This window comes from Pleurotus ostreatus, assembly GCF_014466165.1.
Source record: "Pleurotus ostreatus strain PC9 chromosome Unknown scaffold_9, whole genome shotgun sequence".
Classification (NCBI taxonomy): Eukaryota; Fungi; Basidiomycota; class Agaricomycetes; order Agaricales; family Pleurotaceae; genus Pleurotus; species Pleurotus ostreatus.
The window spans coordinates 1,915,687-1,931,160 of NW_023503164.1; the positions used below are offsets into that span (position 1 = coordinate 1,915,687).

At 52.0% G+C, this 15,474-nt stretch overlaps 5 protein-coding genes across 5 annotated transcripts; 3 read left to right on the top strand and 2 right to left on the bottom strand.

The window, feature by feature from the left end:
* Positions 1 to 581: 581 nt before the first annotated feature.
* On the top strand, positions 582 to 4,010 carry PC9H_011815 (uncharacterized protein; the record flags this gene model as incomplete). Its single annotated transcript, XM_036781296.1, has 1 exon — positions 582 to 4,010. One exon carries the CDS (start codon positions 582 to 584, stop codon positions 4,008 to 4,010), a length of 3,429 nt encoding a protein of 1,142 aa, XP_036627151.1.
* Positions 4,011 to 4,353: 343 nt separating this feature from the next.
* On the bottom strand, positions 4,354 to 5,989 carry PC9H_011816 (uncharacterized protein; the record flags this gene model as incomplete). Its single annotated transcript, XM_036781297.1, has 10 exons — positions 4,354 to 4,462; positions 4,522 to 4,596; positions 4,653 to 4,726; positions 4,795 to 4,909; positions 4,968 to 5,071; positions 5,133 to 5,183; positions 5,242 to 5,346; positions 5,397 to 5,465; positions 5,522 to 5,786; positions 5,838 to 5,989. The coding sequence occupies 10 exons, from the start codon at positions 5,987 to 5,989 to the stop codon at positions 4,354 to 4,356; spliced, it is 1,119 nt and encodes a 372-aa protein (XP_036627152.1).
* Positions 5,990 to 8,671: 2,682 nt separating this feature from the next.
* PC9H_011817 (uncharacterized protein) lies at positions 8,672 to 9,305 on the bottom strand (the record flags this gene model as incomplete). Its single annotated transcript, XM_036781298.1, has 4 exons — positions 8,672 to 8,749; positions 8,808 to 8,915; positions 8,973 to 9,124; positions 9,179 to 9,305. The coding sequence occupies 4 exons, from the start codon at positions 9,303 to 9,305 to the stop codon at positions 8,672 to 8,674; spliced, it is 465 nt and encodes a 154-aa protein (XP_036627153.1).
* Positions 9,306 to 12,283: 2,978 nt separating this feature from the next.
* PC9H_011818 (uncharacterized protein) lies at positions 12,284 to 14,078 on the top strand (the record flags this gene model as incomplete). The annotated part of the gene is made up of 3 exons (XM_036781299.1): positions 12,284 to 12,865; positions 12,918 to 12,963; positions 13,015 to 14,078. The coding sequence occupies 3 exons, from the start codon at positions 12,284 to 12,286 to the stop codon at positions 14,076 to 14,078; spliced, it is 1,692 nt and encodes a 563-aa protein (XP_036627154.1).
* A 632-nt stretch (positions 14,079 to 14,710) lies between these two features.
* PC9H_011819 (uncharacterized protein) lies at positions 14,711 to 15,223 on the top strand (the record flags this gene model as incomplete). The annotated part of the gene is made up of 1 exon (XM_036781300.1): positions 14,711 to 15,223. One exon carries the CDS (start codon positions 14,711 to 14,713, stop codon positions 15,221 to 15,223), a length of 513 nt encoding a protein of 170 aa, XP_036627155.1.
* Between the last annotated feature and the right edge of the window lie 251 nt (positions 15,224 to 15,474).

Genomic DNA, 15,474 nt, shown 5'->3' on the forward strand with positions numbered 1-15,474 from the left:
GCTTACCGCGCAACACGACGCTTCATGGTTGTAGCATGTTCAACGACGAATTTGGATTCTGAAATGAATCGTCACTAGTCAGATTGAGAGAAACCTTTCTCAAGCGGCTCGGAATTATGGAATCCCTGTTCTGAGCTTACTTGCATCGTTGCAAGATCTAAGTTTATCATATCCAAGTTGTAAGGCGCTCAGCCTGTAGACGCTCATGGTGAGATGATATTTGGGCGTCTGTTGCCTCCTGGTCTGAACTCGTGCCCTCCTCCATCATATCGAACAGCGACCACGACCTTTCCTTCTGTCGCTTTCCTTCTACCACCCCAGAACGCTGCAGCATCATCTCGAACGTGTCCGCCTCGCAGCCTCAAGAACGTGTACACGTACCATATCAACCTCAGTTTCTTACCGTTGACGTCGCTCTTGGTCCTTCTATACGCACCGGGGCGACTCGTGGAATTCATATCGGATTCTGATAATCGTGTAACTCTGCCGTTCATTAGATCGGTTTTGCAGCTGGGACTTCGGAATTTGGTAAATCTCTGATAGTGGGTGGCCTTTAACTTTGGTGCATCCGTATCTTCGTCATGTCGACAAACACCGGTGCCCCTGCGGACCCAGGCAAGAACGGTATGCCTACGTTAACCGTGACGGCCTGCAAGGCTACTATGCCCCCTCCGGCAACATCGACATTTTCTTTCAAGGCGCCATTCCCGGTCGCTAGCCCGGGCGCGATGCTGAAACCGCGACGAGTATCACTCGCCCTACCATCATCTCCTCGTCTCGTACCAGACTCAGCCTGGAATTTCCGAGACGACACTGGGATAGATGCCCACAGGACTGGCCATAGCAACCCCGGTCAGGGGTACGAATCCGACACTGATGTTTTACTTCCTGAGAAGAGAGGGAAGATGCGGAGAATTGCCAGTGATGGGGACGACTTCACATTGGGAAGTACAATGGGGGCTTCGGGAAGCGCAGAGAGCGCGGCGGGACCCAGTAGCGAGAAGAAACAAAGAAAGAAGTGGACGACGGAGGAGACGCAGATGCTGGTGGACGGATGCAACAAACATGGAGTGGGCAACTGGAAGACGATCCTGAGCGACAAGTCGCTCAAATTTGATAGCCGTTCACCCGTTGATCTCAAAGACCGGTACGCTCTCATATTTCATTCATTCGCGACGACTCTAACGGAATTCATACATCTATCCAGCTTCCGAACATATTTCCCAGACGCATACAGGCTGCACTACCCCAACGCCAAGACTCACCTCTCCTCGAAAATCAGGAGGTCAACTCTCCCCGACGGCAAACCTCTCTTTGAGAAGACCCGCTCCAAGAAGCGACGACCGTTCACTGAGGCGGAGGACAAAGCCCTGAAGGAAGGGTATGAGAAGCACGGCACCGTATGGGCGACCATTGTGAAGGACCCCGTCTTCCAGGATCAAGGTCGACGCTCGACGGACCTGAGAGATCGCTTCCGGAATGCGTTCCCAGATCTCTATCAAGCGGCAGGCTACAAGCCCAGAGCGGCCAGTACCAAGAAGAAGGAGAAAGACGTCGCCACCTCAATACTATCATCTGCTGGCGCCACAGGCATTACCGCAGATGATGTCGAAACCATTGTCGACCCTGCGGGGACGATTACCGCACAGAACATTTGGCGTCGCCCTGCTATCCCCCTGCCGATGCGCGCCGCAACCGATGACCAAATTCCAGAGTCTGGACCCGTCCGCCGGCGCCGCCGCGCGTTATTTCGCGGCGGGACAAAGAGTGTACCGCAAAGTGCCACCGTTTCCGAGGATGAAGATGAGGGCACACTTGGGAGCGCGATTGAGGAGGATGAGACTTGCGTATTGAAGCCACCTTTACGACGAGCGAAGCGACCCACGTTTAGCACTGGTTCCGATTACACAACTTCGGAGAAGCGGCGCGCAAGGGCGAGCTCAGCATCAGCAGCGATGACGTTCGCAACAGTGGACAACGACGAGATTGAGATGGACTTGGATATTTCGATTCCAGCCCCTTCTGGGAAAGACGCATCGATGGATGCTTCTGCCTCACGCTCGTCCCATCACGCCTCAAGTTCGCCATCTGACCTTGATATCGACGATTCCCTCTCGGCCTCCCACTCTCACTCTGGCTTGGATACGCCTGTGCATGGCCACGCTACCTGGTCTCCTACATCATCCCACCTTTCCTCCGACTTGCTTAGCCAGACGCATACGCCAGCTATGGGGATTTCTTCGCCTACTTCAAGGCGGATGGATGCCAGAAATCCGTCTGACGGCAATAGCATGATTGGTAAATCACCATGGGGCACCGCTGACTGGCTAGTATCCTCCAACCCCCGGTTAGAACCAACCAATTCCATGGGTGGCTTCAGCGGAACCTCCAACTCTAACGCATCCAGTGCATCCGTCAACGACCTAGACCTAGATGTAGATGAGAGCTTTTCGCCTGCTTCTCCTTTCTCTTTCAACCATCTAAATCACGGTGTCATGGACCGCTACGATCTCTTCCCCGCTTCGACGTCTCTTCATGGACACAGTATGAGCCACAGCATCAGCCATGCATCCAGCCCACAACACTTTGGGCAGCACGCTCAGCTGCACAGCTTTGGCATGCATAGTTTGTATAACAGCTCAATGGACGAGAGGCAGGATGACTTTGCGTCCGTCTGCTCTGAAATTGGCTTCGGAGACCGAGACACCCACTCGACCTTCTCGGACGATTTATCAGGCTACGCTCATACCGGGTTCAGGGGATTCACTCATCACTCCAACTACGCCGGAGACTTGATATTTGGTGCTCGAACGCATCAACCGCAACAGCCGTACTATGGTATGGGCTCAGCATTAGGATTAGGGCTAGGTGGTCCGTTCGGTGCTTCCGCGGGCGTCGGCGTGAATAGTGGCTTTGGTATGCCTAGCAACAACACGATGGATATGGCAGCTGAGGGGCTCGGTGGTATAGGCCTTGGTTTGGACTTGGATGGCATGTCTCCTTCTCCAGCGACGGCCATACACTCACTACAATTGCATGGGTCGTCCTTGCCAGGCATCGACGAGATTGAGCTCACGAACATCACGCTGGATGATCGGGCCCAACCCGAAGAGCCCGACCAAACCATGGAGGACGCCGCGAATCCAAAGGACACTATGAAGCTAGAGTCTGCAAATACGTCTGCAATCTCAACAGGGAGCCAGTACGACCTCACAAGCATAGATGACCTCATTGATCTTTCTCAGCATGAAGATCCCTCCCTGAACACCACACCTCCTGGGACACCCGTGATGTCGTCCCGACCATCTTCTCTATACCACCGGGCGCTCAGCGGGTTTAGCGGCCAATCACTACATGGTCGCTCTATCTCAGTGCCACCTTCGCAAGTGCGAAGCGTTTCTCGACCGGAAACTGCTCAACCACACGCTCATTCGGAACCGGAGTTATCCGTTCTGCGTTCTGTTCCTTTCTTCAGTTCTCTTTCTCAAGATTCCACCAAACGCATACCTTCAGCAGATCTCAGTACTGCTCGGCCTCCGTCAGCATTTGCCCCCAGTTTCGCATTTGGTATGCTTACCTCCGGAGGACCATCCCATCCGAACACGCAGGACCACGACCTACCGTTTTTGGACTTGCATTATAAAACCTCTAGCAACCCGTCTGGCACGGGTGATGCTATGGACCATTCGCCTGGCTCGAAGCCTGCGTCTGAAGGTTATTATCGCCAGGGGCAAGCCCTCGATCTAGCGCAATCGGCTGCTACCTCCGCCGCTCTGAAAACATTGGGCATACCCGCCTCTTTACGGAGACACATCCCGATGCCACCTCCCAAGTGTACGGTCATCCCGTCGAGCAACCTGGGTAGTGGCGGGATGCTCAGTCGCAGCCACTCGTTGCATCAGCGCGGTCAGAGTACAAGCAACGTAGTTTCGCCGCAGGACCTCTTGCTGCGCAAGACCAGCGACACCAATAAGCGAAAGAGGAGTAGTTGGGACGGGGGCGCCTTCTAGTGGACTCTATATTCATGCAGATTTGCTCGTTTCATAAAACTTTACTTACTTATAGCTGCCGATATGCATACTCAACGTCTGGATTTATTCTTCAATTCTGCACTAACCTCGATAGTATCTGATGTATTTTCATTCACTGGTATCCCTTCATACTGCATTAGGCCTCATTAAATCCATATTCTCGGAATCAATAGGATATCGTATCGCTGGAAATGTAGGAACCCGTACGAGCTTCGTTGCAGATGCTGCTGACGATGTGACAAAGTCCGATCGGACAGAATGAGACTGAGGTGTGGGTGCAATTGATAACATATTGTCTCGTAGAGTATCATCTATGTCACAGTCATGCCAGGGTAGCCCATTGACGTTCTGGTCGTAGTCCCCAATCTTTCAACCATTCGCTGAACAAGTTCGCTATCTTGACGTGTCCAGGTACGTTTGGATGCTGATTACTATGGATGAGCGCGAGTCAGCTGCCTTGTTATCACGATAGAGAGAGCAAAGCCCTTACTCTGCGAAGACGTCATCAAAAGTCACCCAACCAGTGGTGTTCACAAGGAAAATGCGGCTGTCACCCAAGGCAGTCCTACATAGCGAACCTGATATCGACGTGTGTTACCAAAGGGGACTGAGAATACTCACTGCTTCCGCACTATTTCTTCGTATTTGCCGTCATAGTAGTACCAAACGTTGCCGTCGGCGCTGGGCCATCCCCACTAAGATTATTCGAAGCAAGACGGTGAGAAAGGACGATGAAAGCATGCCAAGTAGTACGGAAGCGCACCGGTGTGAAAACGAAGATAGATTGAGTGCGATAAATAGTTCGAAGCCTCTTCAAGAAATCCAGGTACTCCTGGACGAACTGGTCTGGAGTGACTCCCTGAGATACGTCGTTCGCACTATCGTCGACGACGGGTCGATGAATCAATCTGCGCGTCAGATACAGTTTTAGCATACCCGATATGAATGACAACGTGGGTGGGCGAGGGCCTATCGCGTCTGAAGTCCCATGGTGTCGTGTAGTTGTGATCGGACGTCCAGACGTAGCCTGTGTCCTCTGTCTGTTTTGGTATGAATACTCGCACATAGAAGATGGCTCCAACTGCGGAGCTATGTATGTACCTTGAAGAACTGGAACGAGACGCCGTGGACGTTCCCATATGACGGAATATCCTAGGAAGCGGAGGAACAGGGTGAGCCAGGCCTACGGGGTGGGTGGATTAGACCGCACTGTGAGAGTGGCACCAGGTTGGGCATTGATGGTGTGTTCAGCCTTGAAATTTTCGCCGACTAGGAAGGGCCACGCTTGGTCAACACCCAAAGGAAGATATTGGCCCTAATTCTCGGATTAAGAGCAGCACGCAATTGCAAGTCACAAAAACGCACCGCTGAGAGCGAATCACCGATGAATTGAAAGCTCAGTTTAGACGGCTTATATGGGAGTAGCTGGGCCCCCTACCAGCCGGCGGATCAATTGTATCATCCCTCTGAGAGTCAAGAGCAACACACACCCTGTTCAAGACGATGGTTTCCAAATTGATCCGATTATTCTGCCACCCTTCCACGTTGAGACGAATGACAGATTTATCACTGCGCTTGAACCTCGGGGCGGCGGGGAGCGGAATATCATTCCAGCCTACCGAAGCATTGACAGTGAAGAATGGCTCGTAATTCACAGAAACACCCAAAGCCGCAAATGGGGATGTCGTTAGGGATCCAAGTCGTATCTTCATGGTTTTCGCATTTTGGACGTGTAATTTGAGTCCCGAGCCGGCCCTACGAGGATTCGTTAATGCGAAAGTGTAAAATCGCACCGCAGAGACTCACCACCAAGTCCCAGGCGAATCATCCCATCTTCCGTGATAGTGGATGCGAGGATCGTCGTTTTGTATGGTCAGGCCGGAGACAAGGCCGACTGTCAACGCCGCGAGCAGCAGAAAGACACGACAGGACGAGGCTAAGATTGCCATCGTTGGCATTGGGACGATCCAAATCCTGGAATCCAGGCTTTATAAGGACGAAAGGCTCAGGTTGGCCAGGACATGTATGTGTACCGGGAGGGGAAGATGCAGGCAGAGCCGAAGTATAGCCGAAGTAGTAGAAGAATGCCTCCTTCGAAGTTATGTTCGTTGCCTTCAACTGATATGTGCTTAGAATCATATACCGTATAGAATAAGACTGAAGAAGCATTGCAGGCGCACACCGGGGTTATCCTAATAGAAAAGATAGTTTTAGATAACCTCGGTTGTTTCCAAGATGCCTTGAGATTCGCGACCGAAGAGGAATCATTCAGGCCTTGAGCTCGACGGCAGGTGTATGGGTGCGCCACAGCAGACCGTAATGGATAATGGCAACTTCCTACAAGCGGGTCAACAGGTCAGTTATATACTGATGGCAAGCACCAGGGATCACCCACTCCCAGAAGGACGGCATGAGGCCTTCTGGCGTCCGGCTGCTTCGTTGCCGTTGCCTGACTGATGTTGGCCTGCAAGATGAACTTGCAAGACGAATGTCAACACACTGACAGCGAAGAGCCTCAACGACCCCCGCACCACGAAGGAGTTCCTTTCCATGAACCAGACTCTGCCACATACGAGACTGCCTTCTTCACTCTTGCCACGATGCCCCTTCGACGAGGCGTAGCAATTTCATTTGGAAGGCTTGTGATGTAAGTGAAATATAGTAACAAACTGGCCACCGAGGGAGAGGCTGAGGCGAAGACGAGGGTGCTAATGTGCGCTCAATCAGGTTGCGAAATAGAATGGGTAAGTTACTAATACATATCATGAAAGACTCAGGTACTCACCATGGAAAATCCCACCAAATATTGGTTCGGTGTCTGCTAGTATTTCGTCCATATATGGAAGGAGGGCTGATTCAAAAATAAGAGCCATCTCCTAACACATTATCACTGAGTACCTAGCTAACTTACTTATTAGAAAAAGCAAGTTTTCCCCTCAGTTGCGGTCGAAGTTGAGTCTAAGCAGTCGCACGCGGCGCTGCTCGCGTTTCCGTCTTCCGTTCCGTTCGTCACGTGGCGTTCGATTTCCGACGTCTTTACTTTGTTTTTGGTATGGGATACATCCTTCCCAGTCCTCGTATTCACACACCCGCGAATTCCTCTTCGCGCCTACAACAGGCAACAAATGTGTCACGCAATTCTGGTCTCCTACTTGAGCCCCAAAAAATCGATTTTATCGGATATTTCAGCCAACCATCCATCCGTCGACGACTATGTCTGTCGGTGACAGAACATCTTTTCCGTCACTTAGAGGCTGACAATGTCAAGATGCTCGACGGGGAAGATGTAGAATGATTACAGAGGATCTAGTGGGACCTCTTGATTATTCCTCCCGCCTAGGTTGGTCGATTGCTACCCAGAACGCGGATCTCTGCGCCTTGCCTCCTAGGAGAGACGCACCGGAATGGTCCCATGCCACGTCGGACGTCTTGTGTTGAGATCGATTAATCACCGCCGGGACGCCGCTGAGAACACATGCCTGAGCCTATTCGGTTGTATTGGAGCTGCATCGTAGACTGTCATATCCAGCACTCCATGCTTTCCATTACTTGCAGGCTTGATCCATACAGTCCCAGGCGCGTCGTATACCTCAACGTGTCAGCAATGCCTACCATCAGATCGCAGGGCTCGATCCGAAGCGAGAACCCGTCGGGTGGGCGTATCACGGTAGAGCATGGCCTGTGCCTAATAACTGCGAAGAACGCGTGCCGATGGCCTAGGACGAAGAAGGCAGGCAAGAGTGCAGGTGGAGATGAAATAGCTGGGGGATGAGATGAACGGTCAATGCGCGAGGGAAGGGATACAGTGAAAAGAGGGCAGCACATGGCTAAGCGCGGCGAAAGGAAGATGTCGATGTGAACAGGAATTTTGGGCGACGAGAGAAAGGCCCACAGCGAAAGTCCGCCAGTTGTTGTGCAGCAAATCAGCACAATCACTGTGCTCTCCCGCTCGCGCGCCCATCATCCTTCCTGACACCACGCACCCAAGCCAGAGGACTGCGATGTTCACCTCCATCCAAACAATGTCGGGCATGAGCCACATGTTCGTTCTATATTTGTAAAATCGGTTTTCAAGTTCTGCTGATTCCCTAGCTGAACTAGCAGTCGCACAGCACACTCTGGGACACCGAGTCGGCGAAGTACCAGGCCTCGGATCTCTGCGTCCGGCTTGTCGCAGGGCGGGGGACAAAAGAGCGCCATGCCAAAGTCGTATATCCACCACATCGAATCTTGGTCCTAACGGTCTATCCTGCAAGTTATCAACTTCGAAGTCAGAGGGACGCCTCATCGTCGAAGTCATTCGAACACGCCAAGCAGTGCGAATACATATCCAAGGCCCAGCCAGAAAGATATCTTTGGACGAATTGTACTCTTCGAGGAGCATTTCGTCGCCGTCAAAGTCTAGCTCGGTGTTAGCGAACTCGACATGAAGAGAACATTCATTTCTGAATTATAACTAGCGCCAATACTGCACCCAGATACTAAACTACAAGCTACACTGCCCATAAGATGTATCGTGAGGCCTTGGTTCAGAATCATCGTTGCCTAGGCCGCTTACCTACACATATAGATATCCCTTCATCATGGTCCCCTAAGATTGACCGTGAGCATGATGTAAGATCGTTGTTGAGAATGCCGTACTAGGTCTTAACACCGATGAAGTTAGGGGTGTGCCCCAGTTCCTCAGCCCGGCTCTTCTCCTTGTCGTTCGCAATTCCCTGGGGTTTATCGATTATCATTTCTGAACGTCAGATTGGGGAGGTGAGCGTCATTTACCAAATAGACTTTGCTGAAGAGTTTCGCCTTCTCTTGATCTTCGCAGAGGCGCCATTTTTGGAAGTAAGCAATGACATCTGTGGGGTAGCAATCGAGGCATGGGCAAATCTGAGACGCATCAAGGAGCTTAGCGAGTTCTTGGTGAGTGCTGTTGATTTATCATACCTTACAAGCCGGAGCACAGCAAAACACGTCTTCAGGGGGGCTTTTTAGCTCGATTGTCATTATGATGCATGTCGTGGTCCGGACAGGCATAAGCAAGCATTCGCCAGCATTGCAGTCTGTTTTTGCAAGGCCGTCAAAGATGACGGGGCCGTCTGAAATGCGCCATCATCATCCAAGTGTTGTGCCATGTCTACGGTTGTACGCACAGTCTTTGTGAATTGCGGCTTCCAAGCTGTCGGACAAGCCAATTCCCAGGGCATTGTGGCCCGGCTCAACCGCGATAGTGGATTTGAGAATGGCGCATAGGACGGCGAGGTTTGTTAGGAAGCGCATATCTGGCTCGAAACCTTTGAGGAAGGGATTTCATCGGAGGTTTTTATACCTACTGCACGGCGCTGTACATCACCGGCAAACAACAGTTTGTTCGTCAAACCACGACCTCAAAAACGTCGAATCGCTGACGCCGTTCTGCATACTCGGCTCCTACACACCCTCCATACAACACGGAAATACAAAGTTGACAGCAAGTCTTGACAGCTGGAATTATTACAGGTGTTTAGAAAATGCCGGTGAATATTTCAATGGTATCGCTTCTTCTTCATCTGTCCGTTAACGGCAAAACAACCCGCTAACCAAAAGGACCCATCCACTCCACTTTGGCATTGGCAGGTCCTCCATTCTGTGCATCGGCTCTTCTCCGTGCCGCTCCTTTATTAACCTTTCCCACTGCCAGGACTTTTGGTGCTCTACCGCGATTGGTCGACATCAACTACTCAATTCAACACCCTTGTAGATTCCACCGCCAAACTCGAGTAGACAACACCTCAATTTCTATCAGTATCAGTATCAGCGTGCCACTCGCATTGTTCGTGCGATGGATTTTCACAGCCCCATCCTTCTCATCCTTCACTTCTTCTGATTCTAATCATAGCGCACGCCTCCCCACGCCTCCCCACGCCCTTCCCATCCCGAGCACGGACCAATGTCTCCGCCTATCGTCATGAACTTACCCGATATACAACCAACGTTGCATTCGCCATCGTCTTTCTCCAAACGATCTTCATCGTCATTTCTTTGGCCTATCTTCGTCTTCGCCTGGAGCGAGTCTCCAGTTGTCTCGACGAAGAAAAGCTTCGAGGGCATGGCTGAGTGTCTCCTTGCTGGCCCGTAGGTCCCATCTACATATTGTGGTTACTGTATAAAAACGCACTCGGGGATGCACTCGCCCGAAAATTGATTCAAAATCATTCTGCCTTGGCTACTGCGTGCAAGACCTGTGACAGATGCTGGGTTCGAGTATCGGCTTCAGAGTTTTGATACCAACTTGGTTGACGGCGACAAGCTGCTGCACATCAATCTTCTCTATAACTCAGAGCTCAGCAACGCGTTTGGCTGGAGATAACCACCATAGGTTACCTGTAGTTTGTGGTAACTCATCCGAGCTTTCCCAAAACTCCGAGGCAAAATTCATACCAGTCCTTGGTCTGCTCGAAGCGATTGTATTTCTTATTTGCAGAGAGTTGAGCGAGGGTCAGGAAAGCTATGAGCGGGATCGCGGAGAGATCGCGGAGAATTCTGGACGCACGAAAAACTTAGACCCGCTGGGTAATACTGGTCCGGCGAAGTAATTTTAACCTTTTCCTTTGAATTGAATACCGACGTGGCAGCTCGTGGGAGACAGCCCGTCATTTCACCTTGGGTGATTCAACCGCCCCATGTAGCCAGATCCATGACTGGAGGTCAGGCCTCAGCAGCATCGAGCTCGCGGGATACGTCTTCGTCAGGCATACGCCTCGAGAGACCAGCGTATCGCACGACAACGAGGACAATGATGTTTAGCAGCGAGGTGGAGTGTCGTTTGTGAGACTAGCGGCCCGATCTCGGGCCGGCTAGGTCTGTGGACCGAAAGAATTGCCTGACAGTGGTTCTCGAGATGTGAATTTATTCAGCGTACTTGAACTATTTAATAATCGCCGGTCTGGAAAAGCCGAAGTGTATAAGACTAGTCAGTGTTTATGGCACTCACCCTGGGCGACCACCATAGCGCATACGACCTGGATCGACTTGCAACACCAGCCGCATTGCCAGATCTTCAGAACCTTTCTTTATCGCGCCATTAATCATTGTATATAGATTCCCACCCGCGTCAAACACGAAGGTCACCTTCTCCAATGATTCGGAGGCGTTCAGGAGGGCCTCCAGGCTGGTCGCCATATGATCCAAGTCATTTTAAATCCATGTCAACCGTTCATACCTGCAAAGAAAGTCGATGTCGATGCATTTGAAGTGGGCAGCTGGGATCCATTCGACCGAGGGCGGAGATGGATAAGGTTCGGTAAAGAAGGGGTATGGGGTCGATGGGAGGCAAGTGACGTTCGATAATAAGGTGGAGATGGCGAAGATTGACGAGATCAAGGAAGTTGATCACGCCGCAGCCCTCGTTTTCTACGCATGCGGCTGTCAGATTGCTAGGTAAGTGGGAATTCAGGATGTAATTGGGTATTTGACACTCGCATGTCCCATCAATTACGCAACAGACGCCCAACGACATCGACGTTCGGTGTCTTCGATGTTCCGTGAGCGGGAAAGGACGTGCAGTCGTGAATGTAGATTTCCTTAAGCCCAAAGAGCTCCACAGGCTCTAACTCTGCCCTTTGCTCGCTAGACCTGGAGTCCGACGACCTCAGGCGCAGCGATCGAAGGGTAGAGGAACAATGTCCTAGCAGATTATTTAGTTGCTGCGGCTCGAAGATCCAGCGATTAGGATTGAGCTTTTCGAAGGTCCGTCAGGCGACTATATTCTTTATGGAGCGGCGTAATTCTTCAGAGAGATGAGTCCACTGGGCGGCGCTGAAGGCGGTGAAGGTAAGCGACTGGACGTTTGTAAGTCACTACAGAAGAGGAACAAGAGGGCGAACACTTTCAGCAGATCCTATAGAGATGCACAGTCGTTGAACATATTCATCAAGATGAGGCGAATCAGTAAGAATCGTGGCTTGTCGTGTGTAGTTTGTATAGTTTCGGTCGAGAACGATGGTGAAGACAAGTTTTCTGAAAATGAAGCATTGGGAAGGACAACCCCAGGATTTGCATACGACACTGCAGTTCCGCAATGTTCTTAGATCCTCTGCTATGAAGGACTTCTTCGACAAGATCCAGAATCGCGGGCATCCTATCGCCTTTGAAATTTTGAGTTTCAAGTTTGGCCTGTGAGCTTAAGCGCCCACGATGAAGTATGTTACATAAGCGGGAACGCGCATTTCGCGAACTTGACCTCGCGCAGGCCAGCATGAACTCTCCTCGCAACCACCATGAGCTCTCCACTTTTCGGGCTACGAAGACGGCGCAGCCTCCTCCATCACTCTAATTCTTCTGCTCTGTCAAGCAAAGCGACCGCGTCGTCCTTCGCTGTGGTCTCACCTATTCTCGGTCCAATGGAATCCATACCGAGCCCGACGAACGACGAACTCTTACATGACGGCGAAATTGACGACGCGCAATCTACATCTGACACAGATTCTGGAAGCTCGGACGCCGATCCCGATCTTGGTGAAGATGGCGAGGACGGAGATGGCACGACGAATAACGGTGGGACCAGTCATCGACCTAGCGCTGCATTGAATGAGGGGGAGAGGGGGGGCGGGAATGAAATCAGAGTCGAGAATGGCAATGGTAGCACAAAGACGTCGCCCACTCCCAAGCGCCATGTGCGCATAAACTCGCCTCCGCGCGTAGACACCCAAGTCCCACACCGGCGTCCAACGCGCAATGACCCACCGAGTCCCACTTCGCAGAATCGCCGGGCATGGTACGAGTTTGATCTTGCCGTAGTCGTCGCACTAGTCTCCCCGATTGGAAGCTGGCTTACGGGGGGCGACCATGTCAAGAATCTCGTGAGTTCTGACAATCCTTTGCGGTCAGAGTTGTTTCTCAACACCTATTTAGCTCCTGGTGTCCCTTCTCATCTTCTATTTACACCAAGTAGTCGAAGGTAGGTGCCTCCTGATTCCCAAGACTCTTGTATCTCACTCATAACCCCTAGTTCCCTGGTCGCTCTATCACGCTTGTCGCGCCCGTCATAAGATTGCAGCCCACTCGGCTGGCGCACCCACAAAGTCCGTCGCTTCTGCCCTCCTATCCCTCGAACTATTCTTCCTCGCTCTCACCGTACTCTCCCCTCTTTTCGGCGCGTTGCTCCTGCGAATTGTCGGCAACGCCATCGTCGGCCCCGATGCACTCTCCTGGTTCAACGTAACACTATTCGTCCTAGCCACTGGCCTTCGACCCTGGCGCCATCTGGTCGACCGCGTGGCAGGCGCGGCAGAGGAGATGCAAGGGATCGTCTGTGAAGGCGCTTGCGGCGGCAGATGCCAGTCCCCCAGCGAGACAGAGGAGCAGCAACGATTGGAGGAACAGCGCGCGCAGCAGTCGGATATCTTGCTGCACAGACTAGAAGCCATGGAGGCGGAGTTGTCTAAACTGAAGACGCGGATGAGTGTACGGCAGGATGAGCTGTATGATTACGTCGACGAGGCCGTGGATGCAGTCGATAGACGCGTTACAGACACCGAGTCGCGGCTGGTGAGGACTATGCATGATGTCGATGAAGTCGGAGCGTATATAAGACACTGGGGGAGGAGCTACTCTGCGACGTATCTGGATATCCTCCCGAAGTGGATCGCGCGCACGCTGGCGCTCCCGTTCTCCAGTCAAAATCAACACAGTCCCAGTGCCAACGGGAAAAAAGAGCACATACAACAACAACATCATCATCATCATTCGGGAAGCTCTGCGAACACGCTCCGCACAGTGTCATACAAGTCAGCAACGAACCATGTTACGACCCCATACTCGTCGATGTACGCATCCCCGAATGGCTCAACGGCGACCATCTACTCCAAGAAGCTCGAGCCGATCCCAGAAGAAGACTCCTCTCCTCCCCCGCCGACTCCTCATGCCAATGGCATATCATCTCCCACCATCATTAGATCGTCTGACGTACCACCATCCAACCCGATAGAGTTTATCGGCTCGCTCGTTTTTCTACCGTTCCGTATTGTTCGTGGTGTTGTTTCTTGGAGCACAGGTTATGTATATGGACCTTGATTCATTCGGTACCTAATTAGTAGTTAGCCTTCATCTTTCTATCACGCTCTCCTCATTGTACGTACTATTGTCTAGCATGTTCTCGTGTACCATTAGCCATCCTCGCTGTATTCTGTCTATCGCTGTTGCCTGTACACTCACTAATACCTATTTGTTCGTCGTGACGAGATGAACTTGGCATGTTGTATGTTCGCGCGGCTGCAGTTTGGTCTGCGCATTCATCAAGTCGGGTGTCGTGACATGGAACGTGGCACATACCCAGTGCTCAGCATTTGAACTGCACCCAAGTCATCAATGTCGCCTGTTCCAAGTCACTCGTCGCTACCGAACGCACTAGAAGCAATCAATTGAACGCAGCGCCAATGATACGTCCCACCACGCAACACTCGGCATGACCATGCACCGTCGCAACGGTCTTCGGTCGCGACGGATAAATACGACTCCCCCCCAGAGAAGCGAGCCTACCCAGTGTTCCTCGCCAATCCACTTGGTGAGTTAACTTAGCACATTCCCTCTCCGCCTACTCCATCCTCGGTTGTACACGGTCTACGGTCCCCCCGCGTCGCTCATCCACTCAGCACATCAACTTATCTTTTGATCTGCACGAATTGAACGAATCTCGCGTACCCATCATGAAGTCATTTACCTCAACACCTTTTGCGATGACGATGATTGCGCTGTTCTCTGGCGCTGTTATTGCTATGCCTCAGATGGGAGGACCACTGCCGAATGGAATGTCAGGAGGAATGATGCCTGGTCAAGGTCAACCCCAGGGTATGCCGAAGTACGTGATCCACCATCCTTTTAGTCCTTTCGAACGCGCTGTTGATGGGGCGTTTGGAACTAGCCAACCGATGCAACAGGGCCAGCAATTCCCGCAAAACCCACAGATGCAGAATCCGGGGCAGATGCAGGGCCTGCCGCAACCCATGGCGAATGATCCCAATAACGCGGCGATTCAGCCGCAGAACGGTGTGCAGCTCCCCCCGGGAGCGATGCCGACGAACCAGCAGCAGCAGCAGTTCGGGATGAACCCTGGGCTGAATACGCAGATGAACGGAGCGGCGGCGCGGGGTGCCAGACGACAGGGGGTCGCAGTGATAGGGGCCGCCGCTGTCGGCGCTGTGGTCGCTTTGATGATATGATGCCGGCGGAAGGAAGGAAGGAAAAGATGATACCACCCTTCGACTCTTGCCCTGCATTCAACTCGTGGTAGTAGTGGTTCACCAAGCCCAAGGCGGACCTCATATCACGCTCATTACTACCCGTCATTTCTGAACTACAACGCTTGACGCTGTCTAGGTTTTCGCGCATATCAACGGCCTACATGTATATACCCAGCTGTATTATCGGATCCGGTTCGGTCTAATGTCCTCTTGTGTATTTGGTTACATAT